Consider the following 18041-nt stretch of genomic DNA (forward strand, 5'->3'; position numbering starts at 1 on the left):
TTCCCTCTGCCTTTCTAGGCTGTACTCCTTCTCCCAGGTTCCTGTGTTTACTACGCTCACACTCTGTGCTTCACTCATATCATACAGGGCCTCCCTGATCGCATAATTTATGGTAATAATTATATGCTAATTTCCTTTGTTGTTTAACTAACAACATGAGCTTGCCTGACTGAGTTGCAAGAACTTTGGGGACAAGAACTTTGTCTTCCTTTTCTCTTTCATTTCCTGCAGTACCTACATGATTATATTCAGGGTACACATGAGCTCTAAATTAAACCCATACAGAATTAATGTGTTGTCTGTTTTGTCATATGAAAGAACCATTTTCGTTATTTTAATAAGAGTTTAAGTAGAAGACCTGGATCCTGCGTGTGTGTGTGTGTGTGTGTGTGTTCAAAGCCACATTCTTTGCTGGAGTTGGGCCTGTAACCACTATATTGGTGTTTTTGTTGTTCCCTATCTAAAGGCCTTTTTACTATTAATTTTAGAATACTATATAAAGAAGTGTCATTCCAGAATCTAAGAGAACAAAATTAGTGGATTCTAGAGATTGCATGCTTAAGGGATGTCTTCACAAGTACTTCTCTCAAATATTTTTATAAGGCAGTCCATCCTGATATTTTTGTTGTGTCTTTTTTTACAGCTAAAACAAACTTCTTTTCAAAAAATCTTTAGAGTTGTTGGGTGCAGTTTTCATAGTATCATTTCTCAGTAAAGAAATAATGGCTAATCTATTGATTTCTGAAATAACCCAAATTTTAGATTTTACTTCAAGAGACTCTAGATGAAAAATTAATGATATTTATATATCATAACATAAAAGAAGTAATAATTCGTGAGATCAGATTTCCCTGCTCTTAGAAAAAGTTGTTCATATTATCAGAACCCTTACTAATTTATTGAAATGCCTGAAATGAAATAAACCAGTCAGAGAAAGATAAATATCACATGATCTCACTCATTTGTGGAATATAATGAACAACATAAACTGATGAACAAAAACAGATTGAGAGTCAGAGAAGCATCGATCAGACCATCAAAACTCAGAGGGAAGGTAGGGGAGGGTGGGGGTAAAGGGGAGAGATCAACCAAAGGACTTGTATGCATGCATATAAGCCTAACCAATGGACACGGACACCAGGTGGGTGAGGGCATGAGTGGGGGGTGGGGGGATGGGGGGGATAAGGTCACATATGTAATACCTTCATCAATAAAGAAAAAAGAAAAGAAAAATAAATAAATAAATAAATAAATAAAACATGCTTCAAAACAGCATGTTGATGTTGGTTTAAAATACAGTACTAAGCCCTAGCCGGTTTGGCTCAGTGGATAGAGCATCGGCCTGCGGACTGAAAAGTCCCAGGTTCGATTCCAGTCAAGGGCATGTACCTTGGTTGCAGGCATATCCCCAGTAGGGGGTGTGCAGGAGGCAGCTGATCGATGTTTCTCTCTCATCGATTTTTCTAATTCTCTATTCCTCTCCCTTTCTCTCTGTAAAAAATCAATAAAAATATATTTAAAAAATAAAATACAGTACTAAACTTCTATTGCTCGTCCCCAGCTCACACCACTCATCCACACGACTTTGCAACTGTCCCCATGCGAAGCACATTCTCACTTGGAGATTCCTCCAGCTGATCCCTAGAATGTGCTGCCCTAATATTTAGCTTGTCCACCATGTGCTGTAGGCCACTGCTCACATATCCCCATATTAGGGAGGCCTTCACTGACTACCCAAAATAAAACAGATAAATAGGAGTGTGCCCCAACCCACACTCCTTTTCACCTGCCCTGCTTTATAGTTCTCCGTGGAACATGTTTTTTCTCCATCTGTCATACATGTATTTATTTGTTTGCGTTCTCAAGATTGCCACTTCATGAAAGCAGGGTTTTTTGTCTCTGTTAGTAATCCTGAAGCCCAGACAGTGGCTGGCACAGAGTCTTCCCTTTAAATACTGATCTGCTAAATGAATGAAAGAATTGAATAAACCAATTGTATGAATGAGCAAAAAACACAGTACTAAAATGAAGGCTGCTGCCAAAATAATTTTTAATGCGCATTTAGTTAACATTAACTGTATTTATAACTGGAAAACTCTTAAATAAGTTTGCATTAACTTGAAGAAAATAAAAGTTATACTTTTTAAAGAGCGCTACATACATGTTCAGAGTACGATTTAGAATTAACTTTTGCCCCTTTTGCCCCTCTTCAGGATTATTATACTATGCGGGACATGGTTATGAAAACTTTGGGAACAGCTTTATGGTTCCTATTGATGCTCCAAATCCATATAGGTCTGAAAACTGTCTGTGTGTGCAAAACATACTGAAATTGATGCAAGAAAAAGAAACGGGGCTCAATGTGTTCCTGTTGGACATGTGTAGGAAAAGGTAAGCTGTCTCATCTTTATTCAACGAAGCTTGTTGGAGTTAAACATCAACCTTGGCAAATTACATCTATGGCAAACCTGCACATGCTAAGAACCCCTTAAGTTTGTGAAATGTAGAGTATAGATCGAGGCTGATTAAGAAGAAAACTAGAGGAAACTATATTTTCTCTGTGTGTATTTAATTATTGTAACTTTTTCCTATTTGCTGTAGGACAAAAGTAAAGAACTGAAGGGTCTGGATATTTACTCATTCTACGAATGGTGCAGCTGCTCAGACGCCTCTAAGGCCACTGCAGTTATTCCTCTGGAAACTCATAGAAATAGCACCCCTAGTGCTGGGCACTGCTCACTCTAGTCAGTCCTGGTCTTGCAGATCCAGAGAGTTTAGCTGAACCAGATCCCATCTGTCTGCCCATGTTACTAAGGAAGGGAACTAATGATAATGCCTCTCAGAGTCACACGTTTTTGCTTGCTGAGCATTGCCAGCCAAAATCCAATGCCAGAGTTCAAATGTAACTCCAGTGTAAATACTAACAAGAGAAAAGATGTCTCAACAGTGTAGGTGCCCTGGGTTAGTTTTGGTAGATATGTAGGTGATTGGATAAAGGAATTTTGAATCTATAATTTTTAATTATGTATAGTAGAATAGTGTTATATTTTTATTACATTGTTGTGCTCTTTTTAAAAATGCTGTTTAACTTTTTACCTTTGTATTTGGCCTTCTCCCCTCCTACCTTTTAAATAGAAATGACTACGATGATACCATTCCAATCTTGGATGCATTGAAAGTCACTGCCAACATTGTGTTTGGATATGCCACGTAAGAAACTTTTTTGTTTATATTTAAGATTCCTTTATTCTTTGTTATTTTTTTATTGTAGAATAGAAGCCTAGAAATATCCATAGACATATAGGAATTAATTTTCCTCTTCAATATTTTTAACATTTTAAAAAATACTTTTATTAATTTTTAGAGAGAGAGGAAGAGAGAGGGACAGAGAGAAACATCGATGTGAGAGTTAAACATCTGTCTCCTGCCTGCTGCACACCCCTTATTGGGGTTCAAGCCTGCAACCTAGGCATGTGCCCTGACAAGAAATCAAATTGGCAACACTTTGGTGCACTGGACAATACCCAACCAACTGAGCCACACTGGCCAGGGCTCCTTGATATTTTTTTAATATTATTGATTTTTTACAGAGAGGGAGAGAAAGGGATAGAGAGTTAGAAACATCAATGAGAGAGAAACATTAATCAGCTGCCTCCTTCACACCCCTACTGGAGATGTGCCCACAACCAAGGTACATGCCCTTGACCAGAATCAAACCTGGGACCCTTCATTTCGCAGGCCGACACTCTATCCACTCAGCTAAACTGGTTAGAGCTCCTTGATATTTTTTATAGCAATTTTAAATAACTTACTTTAGCACTTCATATCTTGGCACCTTTCTTTTTACTAAGCACCAAAGCATTTAGTTCCTGTGTAGAGGTTAACTCTTTAGTTAGGATATCATGCAAGAGGCAGGGAAGCAATTGAGGCTCATCAGTATTTACCCCACATGGCAAGTGTTTGCTTCGAAAACATATTTTATTTTTGCTGTTTTTAAGGTGTCAAGGAGCAGAAGCTTTTGAAATCCAGCATTCTGGATTGGCAAATGGAATCTTCATGAAATTTTTAAAAGACAGATTATTAGAAGATAAGAAAATTACTGTGTTACTGGATGAAGTTGCAGAAGGTAAAATAAAAAGAAAGCTACTCAGGGTTTTCTGTGTGGTAATTATTTTATTCCTATTATTGTGCAGGTTTGGAATTAATACTTACTTTATAAAATAATTTTTAATGTCATGCTCAGCAGCACTCCTATTTAATTCCTTCCTTCTCTCTTGACTTAGCCACATGCCACCTGTGCAGCGCTCCTTGAACTACAAGGCTGACCCCAGACATGATGAGAAATGAATAAAAATTGATCCTCACAGCTCTTGACCTTGTTTCTATGACTAGTGCCTCATGCTGCCAAGTTTATTTGTTTGCAAAAGAACTATTCAACCACCATTCTCTCAGCATCAGACAGATGAAACTTTACAGAAATTTTGAGGCCCTAGTGGAAAAAAACTGGGTTCATTTTTTTTCTTGATGAACTTAATGGTTTTAAATTTTTGCTTTAACACATTAAGCGCCAAGCCTGTTTTGTCTTCCTTTCCGTTTCAGTCACCGGTGACTGACATGGCGCTGAACGTGTTAAGGACATGTAACGTGTTAAGGAGATGTAACACCAGGTCTTTCATTTCCTTCCACTCCCTTCCCTGTCAGCCCAGTACATGCTGTGCTTGGGTCAGGTACTAAATAGGTAGTGTTACATCATTAGATTGACATGTATTTTTTGAAATATCATTTTATAAGCCGTATCAAAAAGAAGGCAATTCTTTTGCAAACTAGTTACTGGAGTTTCATGTTCCAAAGATGGCAGTTTGAATATAAGGTGTCTGAATGCTTCACTAACAGCTGTTAGTCACATTTGTTTATTGTCATGTTTTTATCAGTGCAGATCTTTTAGCTGGGTCACTTGACTTAACCACTTTCCCATTCAACGTAGACAGCTGGGGCTCAGACCTCCTTCAACCAAACAAGTTCTGCTTTTATCTGTTTTACATATTGAGCTTCTATTTAAGCTCTTATTTGAAGAAAAGTTTCTGCTGCTGAAAAAAAAAGCCTTTGAAAGTAAGTCAGTTGTTTTCAAACAGATCTATGAAGGTGCTTCAGAAACTTTAAAATGGTTTATTCTAATTTTGTATAATTAAATATAATTTAACTATTTTAAAAACTTAATAAAAAGCATCAGTTCACCCATATATGATATATACCAAGCATAGATATGGCATAACATTTGTGTTAAGTTCAGAACCTAAAACTTGGACACACACTGCTTACCAACACCTCCACACGAGTAGAAATGTGCGTGGGAGGATGCTCAATACCTGGGGTAACGGCCGGCGGGCAGTGGTGGTGCCTTAACCCTGCTGGTGGTTTTAACACATAATTTCCTTTGTTAAAAATAAAGAAATCTGTGGTAAAGACAGGATATCTTAACTTTCTCATAGATGTGTAGTCATGTTTACTAACTAAATCTATTTCTCAGCAGAGTATAGACATAAAAGTACCCTTTCAGTGAAGAAATATACTTTGCAGCTCTTTGTGAATTTCAAGGCTTAGAATATTACTAGTAAGGGTGCATTATTAGAATTACAGGAGATAAAAGCTAGAGAGGGGCCTTTAGAAGCAAGCCGGTTCAGTAATTGTATGTTTGCTCCCTGCCACATCCTAGCCATGCCTGACACACTTAGGTGCTTAGTAAATATTGGTTGAGCATAAATGCTATTGAGAACATAACCTGATGTATGGGAGAGTTCTTGACCTAAGTATTTAAAAGGTAATGGAAGGATTATGTTCTAAAAAATAATATTTACTTCTTATCTTTTAGATATGGGTAAATGCCATCTCACCAAAGGCAAACAGGCTCTAGAGATTCGAAGTAGCTTGTCTGAAAAGAGAGCACTGACTGATCCAATACAAGGAACCGCGTACTCTGCAGAGTCTCTGGTGCGGAACCTGCAGTGGGCCAAGGCACACGGTACAGCAAAGGCTGCTTTTTGTGAGCTCTTTCTAGAATGTGCTTATATTAAATCATAAAGTTTTTTCCTCCTAATTATACAGCTTTCGTCCCATTTTTTTTTAAAAAAAGTATTACTTTTTAAAGAGAGAGGAAAGGGGAGAGAGAGAAACATCAAAACATTTATCAGCCCTACCTGGTTTGGCTCTGACCTGGGTAGAGCGTCAGCCTGTGGACTGAAGGGTCCCGGGTTTGATTCCAGTCAAGGGCACATGCCCAGGTTGCAGGCTTGATCCCCAGTAGGGGGTATGCAGGAGGCAGCCAATCAGTGATTCTCTCTCATCATTGATGTTTCTGTCTTTCTTTCCCTCTCCCTCTCTGAAATCAACAGAAATATATTAAAAAAATTTTTTTTTGATCGGCTGCCCCCTAAGCACCCCCTACCAGGGATCAAGCCTGCAACCCAGGCATGTGCCCTGACCAGGAATCAAACCAGCAACCTTTTGGCAAAACCAAACTAACTGAGCTGCACCAGACAGGGCCCTCCCGATTTTGCAGTGAAAATAATTTAGCCAATTGGACAAATATAAAACTGAACAAATTTTTTGGTTACAGGTATTACATTGATTTATTTGGTGTTGGAAATAGTATAGTATTTAATTCACTATTTTCACCATTGTCAAAATTAGAATATAATCATCTATATATATAAAAGCCTAAGCGACTGAACAACTGAACGACCAAAAGACCAGTCAACCAGTTGCTATGGCATGCACTGACCACCAGGGGGCAGACACTCAGTGCAGGAGCTGCCCCCTGGTGGTCAGTGCACTCCCACAGCCAGCCTCCCACGGCCAGCCAACCTTCCATGGTCCTTCCCCACAGCTGACCAGCCCCAATGGGCCCCAACTGCCAGCCAGGCCAAGGGACCCCACCCATGCACGAATTCGTGCACTGGGCCTCTAGTTTAAAAAATAATTTTCAATTTACCTCGTGTGCCATCTCTTAGATTGTCTTATATGTGAACTGTTGTGTTCTGTTTCAAAATTCAGACAAGCCTGGGTTCTGATCCTATCTCTACCACTTAATAAACATGTTATCTATAAAATGGGTAGAAGAAATAGTACTTACTGGATAGGGCTGTTGATATTGATTGGGATCACACATGTAACAAGACACACATGGTCGTCTGCAAATACTATCTGCCCATAAATATCATTGAGCATTTTGTCTTTGACACTTGAAAGAGTAAGTGGATTGGTGATGAAGAGAAAAGGAAGGTGAGGTAGCATTCATATCTGCAACTTAATTACCTTTGGTAATTCTTTGTGATTTTGTGAAAAAATAAGTTTAAATTATTGACTGAAATAAAGATTTTGGGATTTTCTATGTCCACATATCTATGCTGTGAATCCCTCTTTATGGATAATTGAAAATAATTGTATTTGTTGAACTCCTATATATTTTTTATAATATATGAGAATATATTTTTGGGTAAATTAACATATTAAAATGCAAAATGCCATAAATTATCTTGACATTACAGATAATTGGATAATTGAAATTTATTCTCTTCCTTCAAAAAATCTCTAATCAACAATAACAAAAATCATAGTAGTAAAGATCAACAGTAAACAAAACCTTTTTATAAAATGAAACTGAAAGGTCAGATAGAAAGTATTTGTAACAAACTTAATAAGTAGATAATTTTTTATAACACAGAGCTCATGCAAAATAGTAAAATTAAAACATTAAGACCCCCCCTTAATAATTAAAGAATGCAAATTCAACAATTCACATAGTTGAGAATATATTAGTAATTAAGAAACAAATAGCCGAAACCGGTTTGGCTCAGTGGATAGAGCGTCGGCCTGCGGACTGAGAGGTCTTGGGTTCGATTCCGGTCAGGGGCGTGTGCCTGGGTTGCGGGCACATCCCCAGTGGGAGATGTGCAGGAGGCAGCTGATCGATGTTTCTCTCTCATCGATGTTTCTATCTCTCTCCCTTCCTCTCTGTAAAAAATCAATGAAATATATATATATAAAAAAAATAAACTTAAAAAAAAAAAGAAACAAATATAGAAAATGACAAACTAAAATAGTCATTTTAAAAAAGAAAATTAAATCTATGTTGACATAAGTTCTTTTTTTTAACCCCATCAAATAGGCAAACTTTTTGAAAATATTACCTTGTGGAAATGTTGTGGAGAAACTCTATTATAGTTATATTCTATGTAAATGGAAAACTGTCACAATTGTGAGGCACCATCAAATAGTTATATCCAACAACCCTAAAGAATTTAGTATATATAAGAAATTACTACAATACAAAAACAGTAAAGCCCAGAAATACTATATTTAGCAGTAGCAAAATTTTAAAGGTAAGAAAACATTGAGTGATATTATGCTTTATTAAAAACTATTTCCAACCTGGCCGGTTGGTTGATCATTGTCCTGTACACTGAAAGGTCACAGGTTGGATTCCTGGTCAGGGCACTTACCCAGGTTATGGGAACCTATCGAAGTTTCCCTCTCACATTGATGTTTCTCTCCCTCCTTTCCTTTTCCCCTGTTCTTCTCCTTCTCTCTTCCTCTCTCTCTCAAATCAATAAAAACATATTATTAAAATCCAAGATTAACCGTAATGGACTGGTGTTAAAAAAATTTTTTAAATGCTATTTTTATGAAAATTGCAGCTACAGGAAAAATATATTGACAGCTGTATGCATATTTTTGATTACCACTATAAAAATTATATATGTGAAGGGACAAGAACCATAAGAAAACAGTGAATGAAAGATTTTTATTTACTTGACCAGCAGAATATTGGGCTTTTGTGTTTTTTCTTTTTTTTTTAATTGTGTATATCTTCAAGCAATTTGTTAATTATATAACAATTTTAAACAAAAGAAAGTGTTCTAACTGTATTTTGCCCTATAAAGAATATTTGTAACAAAATAAACTGACAAACAAAATAGGTCCGGAGGTATGGATGCATGGAACAGAATAACAGATCTTTGTGGACGGGGGTGGGGTAGAGGTGAGGGGACAAGAAGAGATTAACCAAAGAACATACATGCATATATGCATAACCCATGGACACAGAGAGTAGCATGGGAAAGGCCTGGGGTGGGGCAGGGGTTTGGTGGAGGGGGGCAAAAAGGGAGAAAATGGGAGGTGTCTGTAATACTGTAAAAAATAAAATAAAATTTTAAAAGAAAGAATATTTGTTAGCTGTTTGCCATCAGAAAACTTACTAAGCACTCCTTAAATATTTTTTATTCTTACTGTTCTTTTTCAGAACTTCCTGAAAGTATGTGTCTTAAATTTCAATGTGGTGTTCAGATTCAGTTAGGATTTGCAGCTGAGTTTTCCAACGTCATGATAATCTATACAAGTATAGTCTACAAACCATCGGATATAATAATGTGCGATGCCTATGTTACCGATTTTCCACTTGTAAGGCTCTCCTTTTTTTATTATTTAAAATTAATGACATATCCTTATTACTAAAGACTAAATTTTGGAAAATTTAAAGTTGATGGTAAATATAAAAGAAATATGTATACATATATAGAACATATGTAAATACTTATTTGAATTTTAGTAACAATGGTCATATTATTTGAAAACAAATCGCCAGCATACCTTAAATTTGTCAGGTTTAGAAATGTCTAAAGATTGGCTCTAAAACAGTGGTTCTCAGCCTTCCTAATGCCTTGACCCTTTAATACAGTTCCTCATGTTGTGACCCCCAATTTCATTGTTACAAATTGAACATAATTAAAGCATAGTGATTAATCACAAAAAAAATATGTAATTATATATGTGTTTTCAGATGGTCTTAGGGACCCCTGTGAAAGGGTCGTTCGACCCCCAAAGGGGTCGCGACCCACAGGTTGAGAACCACCGCTCTAAAAGAAGATAAACGGAAAGGCAGTCTTTGGTGTATCCATTTATTCTTCTTAAATATACGATTCATATAAATTCTCTACCCCTTCCCAAAAGTGATGAATGAGGAAGGAGAGAATCCAGGAGCCGCTACATGGGGCTCAAACTTAAAAAGAATCTTGAGTAGGTTAAGAAGTGTTTCTAGAGATTGTTTGAAAGTAACTTCCTTTAGAGCTAACATTTTACATGTACTAGCACAAAATTTTAGATTCCTATTATTCCTAGAACATTGTTTCTTTAGTCCTGGATAAATGATTACCTACTTAGGCCAGTATTCATGAGAGAGCAAGACCTGTTGAGATTTTTATTGTCTAGACAATGTTGTGATTTCATTAATAACATTCACTGATTTTCACAGGACCTAGATATTGATCCAAAAGATGCAAATAAAGGGACACCTGAAGAAACCGGCAGCTATTTAGTGTCAAAGGAGCTTCCCAAGCATTGCCTCTACACTAGACTCAGTTCACTGCAAAAATTAAAGGTTACTATTTTTTCCTGTTTATAACTAACAGAAAACTTTATGAAAGCAAAAATTTATTTGGGCATGTGATCTTTGTATAGGAGGTGCTGCTTCATTGAGTATGAAATTAAAGTAGAGATAACTGATATACAGTGAGTCTTAGCAGTGACCCTTTTCAGATTATATTCAGTTTCTGATGACAGCCTGAGGGTTTTCACATGAGAGTATATGTGACTACCCTCCATGTTGCTGAAAAGTTAGAGACATAGAGCTTAGTCTGCTTTTAAATATCTCGGCATTTTTAAATAATTATTTCCTAGTTCCATGACTTTCTACAAAACAAATAGCAAATTAGAATCAGAACTTATTTTATCTATTTTTTATTTCTTGTTAACTTATATATCACTACCTCTGTATGATTGAGCTTTCTCATAAAAGCATATCCTTGCCAAACCTGAGTTTGTAATGTATTCATAGCTGCATGACCATTGGATGTGTTAGCCAAAACCTAGGGAATAAGTGGGCCCTACTGACATTTGCAGAAAGACAACCGACATAACCTGTTGTCACCCTGTTCATAGCTAATCTGTATTCTCCTTTGAGCTTTGAAAATCAGCCCATTTTCTGATTTAGTTACACCACCTATAATTGTGGATTATTATTTCACAATATTTTAAAAACAGATAACCTTTTGGCTTGGGTATAAAGCCAGACTATTGTTTCATTAAAGGATTACCCCCATCATCTCCAACAGTAGAGAAGGGGAAGTTTCTGAAGCCCCACTGCTTTGAATATGCCTTTTCACTATTCATCAGGAATATAACACAGGATCTCTGTGATTTTTGACTATAATAGTAAGAACTAGAATTATATGAATTAAAAGTATTGATTGAGGGGAAATGAGAAGACTATAGCCGGCCTTTCTCGTGTAGGGAAGGTGTAAAGGATGCCTGAGTATTTGGAACCTGGAGTGGATTTTCATTGTTGCTTGGTTTTTCTATACTTGATTGAATATACTTACTCCTTTTCCTTTTCAGGAACATCTGATCTTCACAGTATGCTTATCATATCAGTACTCCGGATTGGAAGATACCATAGAGGAAAAGCAGGAAGTGAATGTTGGGAAACCTCTCATTGCTAAACTAGACATCCACCGAGGTTCAGGAAGGAAGACTTGCTTTCAAACTTGTATTATGTGCAGTGGCCCTTACCAGAGTTCTACATCCACCTCAGTGGGAGCTGGACATTATCATTCTTCTCAAGACTCATTCCTTGGTGTTTACCATTCACATCTTGGTAATTCAAGTAGTGCCGTACCTTCGGATAGCTGTCAATGCAGCCGGACTGCAGACGCATTTATTTCAAGTCATCACACACACCATTATTCGTGTCATTTTGTTAGAAGTAACGTGCCGGTTGAGACAACTGATGAAATACCATTTAACTTCTCTGATGGGCTCAGGATTTCTGAAAAGTGACCTCCTTGTTTTTGAACGTTGTCAGAATTACTAGATGCATCATATGCCACAGTCTTATAGAAAGTGAGGGGGAAAAGCACGTATGTGTATGTAGAGAGAGAAAATAACAGCTGTTTCACAGCAAGCTCAGGACTTTGAGATGTTGCAATTATATTATTTAACCACAGACTTCCTCGTCCTTTCTCTTTTAAGGTTTTGTGAATTGGCTGGTTTGTTCTGTAAGAGTGAGATATGGATGTATATCAGTTTACTTGTATATAACAAAAATATTTTCATTTTGACCACTCGAAAGTAAGAACAGTGGGAATGGCATTATTGTAGAATAAGTCATTGTGTTTTTAGAACCAGTGATCATCAAGCTTAATCTTATTTTATCAGCAGAAGAAACAAATTGAGGCATCTTGTTTAAGTGAGAGCTGGCACTGAAACCTCCAGATGTCTATGCCCATGTTTATGCCACTACACACTGCCTCCCTGACAGGTTCTGAGATAGGTATTACTTTTGTAGATAGATTTAAAGATAGATATGTAAATATATATATCTGTAAATAATCTAGAAATGTACAGACTTTAGGGCTTTTTGCTACAATTGTGAGTTAAAAGGTTTTTATATAAATTTTTTGTAGAACAAGCTGAAATTTTCCTAAGGTCATGAAAGCACATGAGAAGTGACAAAATGTTTGTCTCTGTTAAAGCTAGACCTCAAGATAAGTTTGCTACTGGATAATCTTGGTAGCTGTTGGTCTGACTCTTACAAACATTAGACATGTTTTCCTTGATAACATGTATTTTTTAATTGAATTTTACTCACCTTAAGAGATAACTGTGCCCTAACCGGTTTGGCTCAGTGGATAGAGCGTTGGCCTGCGGACTGAAGGGTCCCAGGTTCGATTCCAGTTAAGGGCATGTACCTTAATTGCGGGCACATCCCTAGTAGAAGGTGTGCAGGAGGCAGCTGATCAATGTTTCTCTCTCATTGATGTTCCTAACTCTCTAACCCTCTCCCTTCCTCTCTGTAAAAATATATTTTTAAAAAAAGAGAGAGATAACTGTATTGCTTTTGCTTCTACCCAGAAGCATCTTAAATCCTAAAACAACTTATCCTGGTATATTCTGTTTTCTTTATTTTACAAAAGAGAAAATGAGGTTCAAACATATTAAGTGCCTGCCTGTGGCCATCCCACTAACAGGTGTCAGATTGGGAATTCAAAGCTATCCAAATGGCCCCAGAGCCAGACCTTCTTGCACTACACTGCCCTGTCCCCTGTCTGCTCTATCCTCTGGTCATCTCTGTAGGAAAGCGGAAACAAGAAGGTATTGCATTGTTCGCCTCAGCTGAGAGCATGCACATCAAGGAACTCAAAATCTTCACTGGGGGCAGCGGCCAGCACCTGCAGCAGCGGGCACCGGGCACCTTTCGGAGAGTCTCAGACTTGAGGCCGGAGGCTCCACTCCCTGCGAGCCCAGATGCCACTCCAGCCTTCAAGCAAAGACACAGAAGAGATGGAAGCAGAGGGTGACTCAGCTGCCGAGATGAACCGAGAGCAAGAAGAGAGTGAGGAGGAACGAAGTGGCAGCCAGACCGAGTCCGAGGAGGAGAGCTCAGAGATGGACAATGAGGACTACGAACGGCGCCGCAACGAGTGCGTCAATGAGATGCTGGATCTGGAGAAGCAGTTCTCGGAGCTAAAGGAGAAGTTGTTCAGGGAACGACTGAGTCAGCTGCAGGTGTGGCTGGAGGAAGTGGAGGCTAAGAGAGCACCCGAATACACAGAGCCCCTGGGGGGGCTGCAGAGGAGCCTCAAGATTCGCATTCAGGTGGCAGAGATCTACAAGGGCTTCTGTCTGGACGTGATCAGGAATAAGTATGAGTGTGAGCTGCAGAGAGCTAAGCAGCACCTGGAGAGTGACAAGCTGCTGCTCTATGACGCTGCAGGGGGAGCTGCAGGAGCGGATGCAGAGGCTGGAGGAGTACCACGAGGGCCTGGACATCAGCTCGGAGTGGCGGGATGACAAACTGCACACCAGAGGCAGCTCAAGGACCTGGGACTCCCTGCCGCCCAGCAAGAGGAAGAAGGCACCCCTCGTTTCTGGCCCTTACATCGTGTACATGCTGCAGGAGATCGACATCCTGGAGGACTGGACGGCTATCAAAAAGGCTAGGGCAGCTGTGTCCCCTCAGAAGAGAAAATCAGATGGATCGTGACCCTGCGATTCACAGCCAGCGGGGCCCCTCGGAGCAACAGGCACCAAAACCCGGATTTACATTTTCCTACTGCAGCCGGGCAGACGGACAAGCCCTCGGGGTCTTTCCAGCCGGCTCTCCAGTGCTGCTGCTGGGCACTCCCTTCCAGCCCTCACTGGTCTGGACTCCTCTGCTCCTGCTCAGGGCTTGTACAGCTGTGGCCCAAGCTGTCCTAGCCGGGCCAGACTGAGTCCCTCATCCCCAACAGCCCCTCCCTTCCCCTGCCGAAGCCCGCCCCCTAGGTCCCTCCCTGACAAAGAAGACCTGCCTCGTCTTAAGCCAAAGCACATCCTTCCTGCTGACCTTGGACATGGCTCCCCACTCACCGAGCCAGTGTGTTGGACCCACTTCGTGGGAACTCTGAACCAGAAGTCCTGTTTGGGGTGGGGCGGTGCTGTCCTGGCTCTTGCTGTGCTGAGAAGGCGGGCTCCTCAGGTCTTCTCAAGGCAGTCCTTGGTGCCTGCCTCCACTCTGCGGGGACTGGAATTAAAGCATTTCCTGGGTCAAAAAAAAAAAATCTTCACTGGTCTGCACATGTCTGAGTGATCAAAAAAGTGCTTCAGATATTGATTTTGGGATTACAAATAAATTGGCAAATTCAAAATTCAGAATTATGAATAATGAGTATCAATTGTGCCATGTTCATAAAGGACAAAATTGCCATGATTATCTTGATAGATGCAGGAAAAACATTTGAATTCAACACCCTTTCATGATAAACTTAGTCAACAGCTAGGAATGAAAGGAAACTTCCTCAATATGATAAAAGGCATCTATCAGAAACCCACATCTAAGATCATACTTGATGGCAGCAGACTGAATGTTGAATGCTCTCCTCCTAAGATCAGGAAGAACACAAGGATGTTCTCTCTCACCGCTCCTATTTAACATTGTACTTGAGGTTCCAACCATGGTAATTAGGCAAGAGAAAGAAATAAAAGGCAAGCATACTGGAAAAGAAGGAAAACTAAACGTATTTACAAATGACATTATATAGGAATCCTAAGGAGTTTATTTTAAAACAATGAGTTCACTCACTTTGCAATTGTTTGTTATCTAATTAGGCTGCAAACCAAGATATTTCACTGTATACCAGGTAACATAAAAAAAAATAAAATAAAACAAATGAGTTCAACAGGTTATAGGATAGATATAAGATCAATATACAAAAATCCATTTTATTTCTTTTTTTATGAATGACAACTTTATTTTTTTTACAGTTAAAGGCTGATAAAAAACACCATTGTAAATTCTATTAAAACACATCTCAAACACTGTTAACTATATTTACTTATTAAATGCTGTTAAAGTTTTCTAAAACAACTTGAAAACATCCAACACACATGTTTAATCTCAGTACAGTGGGTTCAAGACCACATGTTACATACATCAAGGCCAGATTGCAAGTTATCATCTTCATGTTTTCTTTTAAATGCATTTGATGATTCATTGGCAGTATTTTGTGATGACATCATGTTAGTGGTAATAAGGATGATTTTGGACACAGTTGATGGATTAATTAGGACGTTCTGAACTGCTGATCTTACAGGAATTGATGCTTTTACAGCTAGGGACTATGAAGTGGGCATCTGTACTGTAAACCTTTGTCCTGTGAGGGACATTGGAGTCCCTGCTTTAGTTGAAACTGGCATAATTTGTGGGGTTGATGTGCCAAGTGTGAGAGTAGTCGGTCTTCTAGTAACTAACCAACGCTTAACTGTGTAACTGTTATTCTTTCTGCAGAAGTAGATGCCTATTTTTTGTAAAGACTTAAGTCTATAGTTTGGAGCAGCCAGGCAATATCTGTCAGGTGGCAATCTATGGCCTGAATGTGGCTTGACAATGGCAAAGGGTTTGATTTTGTTGCCTTGCAATATCCAATGAAAAATGTATTGGGGGAGGACACTGGGTTGCCAATTGCACATCAGCTGCATCAATAGCAGCTTTCTTAGCATGGCTCGAAGGAATTTTTGCATCATTTAGAATTGTGGTCACATATTGGAAGATAAGTAAATGCCAACATCTGATTGATAACCCTTGGCTCATATTCTATAATCCCCATAATCCTTCAGGGTTTGTACCATCATCTGCGCATCCTTTGGCATGCCCTTGGGGAAGCCATCCTGCCAGACTCCATGCATCCAGTGATCAGACTTCTTGAGCTTAATCACCCACACTAATGTGTTTCAGTCCCGATCTTGATGCAAGTTCTTTGTCTAGCGACCCCTGGTGCACCAGTGAGCAGGATGTGTGGAAGCAACATGGAGACTCTCCAGTTTTATTTCTCTACTAGCAATGAACATTCTGAAGTTGAGACTTTTTTTAAAAAATTCAATTTATAGTAGCATCACTATGAATAATGAAGAAATTAAAGAAGATCTAAAAAACTTGGAAAACATCTTTGTTCATGGATTGGAAGACAACATTGTTAAGATGGAAGTGTTGCCCAAATTGGTTTACAGATTCAATTCCCATCAAAATCCCAACTGGCTCTTTTTTGCAGAAATTGACAAGTTAATGATAAAATTCAGACAGAAATGCAAGGGGCCCATAGCCAAAACAACTTTAAAAAGAAAGTTGAAAGACACATCAATTTTAAAACTTATTGCAAAGCTACAGTAACCAAGATAGTTTAGTACTGGCATAAAGATAGATGTATAGGTCAAGGGAATATAAAATATAACTTAGAGTTTAGAAATAAATTCATACATTTATGAATTAATTTTTTGACAAGGGTATCAATCCCATTCAGTGGAAAAGAGTTGTCTTTTCAACAGGAAAACTGCATAACCATGTGTCAATGTACTTCCACTTTATGCCTACAAATTTTCATTCAAAATGGATCATACACCTAAATATAAGAGTTAAAACTATAAAACTCTTACAAGAAAACAGAAGTAAGTATTTGTGACCTTGAGCTACGTGATAGTTTCTTAGAACAACACCAAAAGCACTAGTAACAAAGGAAAAAAATTGGACTGTTTCAAAATTAAATTTGTGCTTTAAAGGATGTTATTGAGAAAGTAAAAAGATAAGACACAGCATGGTAGGAAAGTTTTGAAAATCCTATCTGATAAGAGACTTGTATCCATAATATATAATTTGTATAATTTATAATAACATACATAGGGTGTCCCAAAAAGTGTATACATACACTGAATAATCATAAAGGCAGTGTTTATTAACATTTCATTTTGAAAATTGAACTATTAGCTGTTACAAGTATGTATACATTTTTTGGACATCCTGTACATATGCTACTGCCTAATTATAGTTATTGTAGAACAGTAACCAAGGAGCAAAATGGTAGCCTCTAACACCATGTGGTAATTGAGTGATTGAAATACAGCTAGTGTGGGGAACTGAATTTTTAAGTTTTAGGATTAATTTAGCCACATCTAGCTAATAGCTTCCATATTTGTGGTGTAGTAGGAAGTGGAGCTAGAAGTTAGGTAGGCTAAAGGGCTTTTACTTTTCACCTTCTACTCTTGTGTGTATTTGAATTTTTAAGCTGAGTGTGTATAATTTTAAAACATTTTTAAATAGCTACAGGGATGGTTCAGTGCTTGTCTTCTATCAGCCATTGCTTTTATTTTACTTGAATCTCTCACACCAATTGCTTTATAACATTAACATAGGATTTATACTTCAGTGGGACTTTGCAAAGGTGACCTTTCAATGCTAACTATAATATGAGGAATTGATTCGGATATTAAAAGCTTACATATCCAAAGGTAATATTTGATTCTGGGGGAGGGGGTAATCTCTGGACAGTAACTAAAAATTATTACAAAGTAGCCATTATAAACAATGTGTTTTCTAATAAAAGAAAAATCAAATATCAGTACACGAGATTATATGAATATAAGACATTAAAGGCTATCTATCCAAAGGCAAACAGGTCAAA

General features: G+C 38.2%; 1 protein-coding gene and 2 pseudogenes across 4 annotated transcripts in view; 2 read left to right on the forward strand and 1 right to left on the reverse strand.

The window, feature by feature from the left end:
- MALT1 (MALT1 paracaspase) overlaps positions 1 to 12990 on the forward strand; it is a gene marked incomplete at its 5' end in the record, with an annotated part of 55564 nt that extends 42574 nt beyond the window's left edge. For both annotated transcript variants that reach the window (XM_081096864.1, XM_081096865.1), the window contains 7 exons: positions 2214 to 2391; positions 3136 to 3210; positions 3999 to 4126; positions 5870 to 6019; positions 9299 to 9456; positions 10307 to 10432; positions 11449 to 12990. In XM_081096864.1, the coding sequence (XP_080952990.1) occupies positions 2214 to 2391; positions 3136 to 3210; positions 3999 to 4126; positions 5870 to 6019; positions 9299 to 9456; positions 10307 to 10432; positions 11449 to 11889 (1256 nt within the window). In that variant the 3' untranslated portion in view covers positions 11890 to 12990. The remainder of the gene's footprint in view (positions 1 to 2213; positions 2392 to 3135; positions 3211 to 3998; positions 4127 to 5869; positions 6020 to 9298; positions 9457 to 10306; positions 10433 to 11448) is intronic.
- Positions 12991 to 13353: 363 nt separating this feature from the next.
- On the forward strand, positions 13354 to 14143 carry LOC308523161 (breast cancer metastasis-suppressor 1-like; annotated as a pseudogene). Its single transcript has one exon. The product of its transcript is annotated as a breast cancer metastasis-suppressor 1-like (transcript).
- A 1358-nt stretch (positions 14144 to 15501) lies between these two features.
- LOC308522924 (transcription initiation factor TFIID subunit 9-like) lies at positions 15502 to 16271 on the reverse strand (annotated as a pseudogene). Its single transcript has one exon. The product of its transcript is annotated as a transcription initiation factor TFIID subunit 9-like (transcript).
- Between the last annotated feature and the right edge of the window lie 1770 nt (positions 16272 to 18041).

The sequence above is a fragment of the Myotis nattereri genome, assembly GCF_964212035.1.
Source record: "Myotis nattereri genome assembly, chromosome: 8".
In the NCBI taxonomy this organism is placed as follows: Eukaryota; Metazoa; Chordata; class Mammalia; order Chiroptera; family Vespertilionidae; genus Myotis; species Myotis nattereri.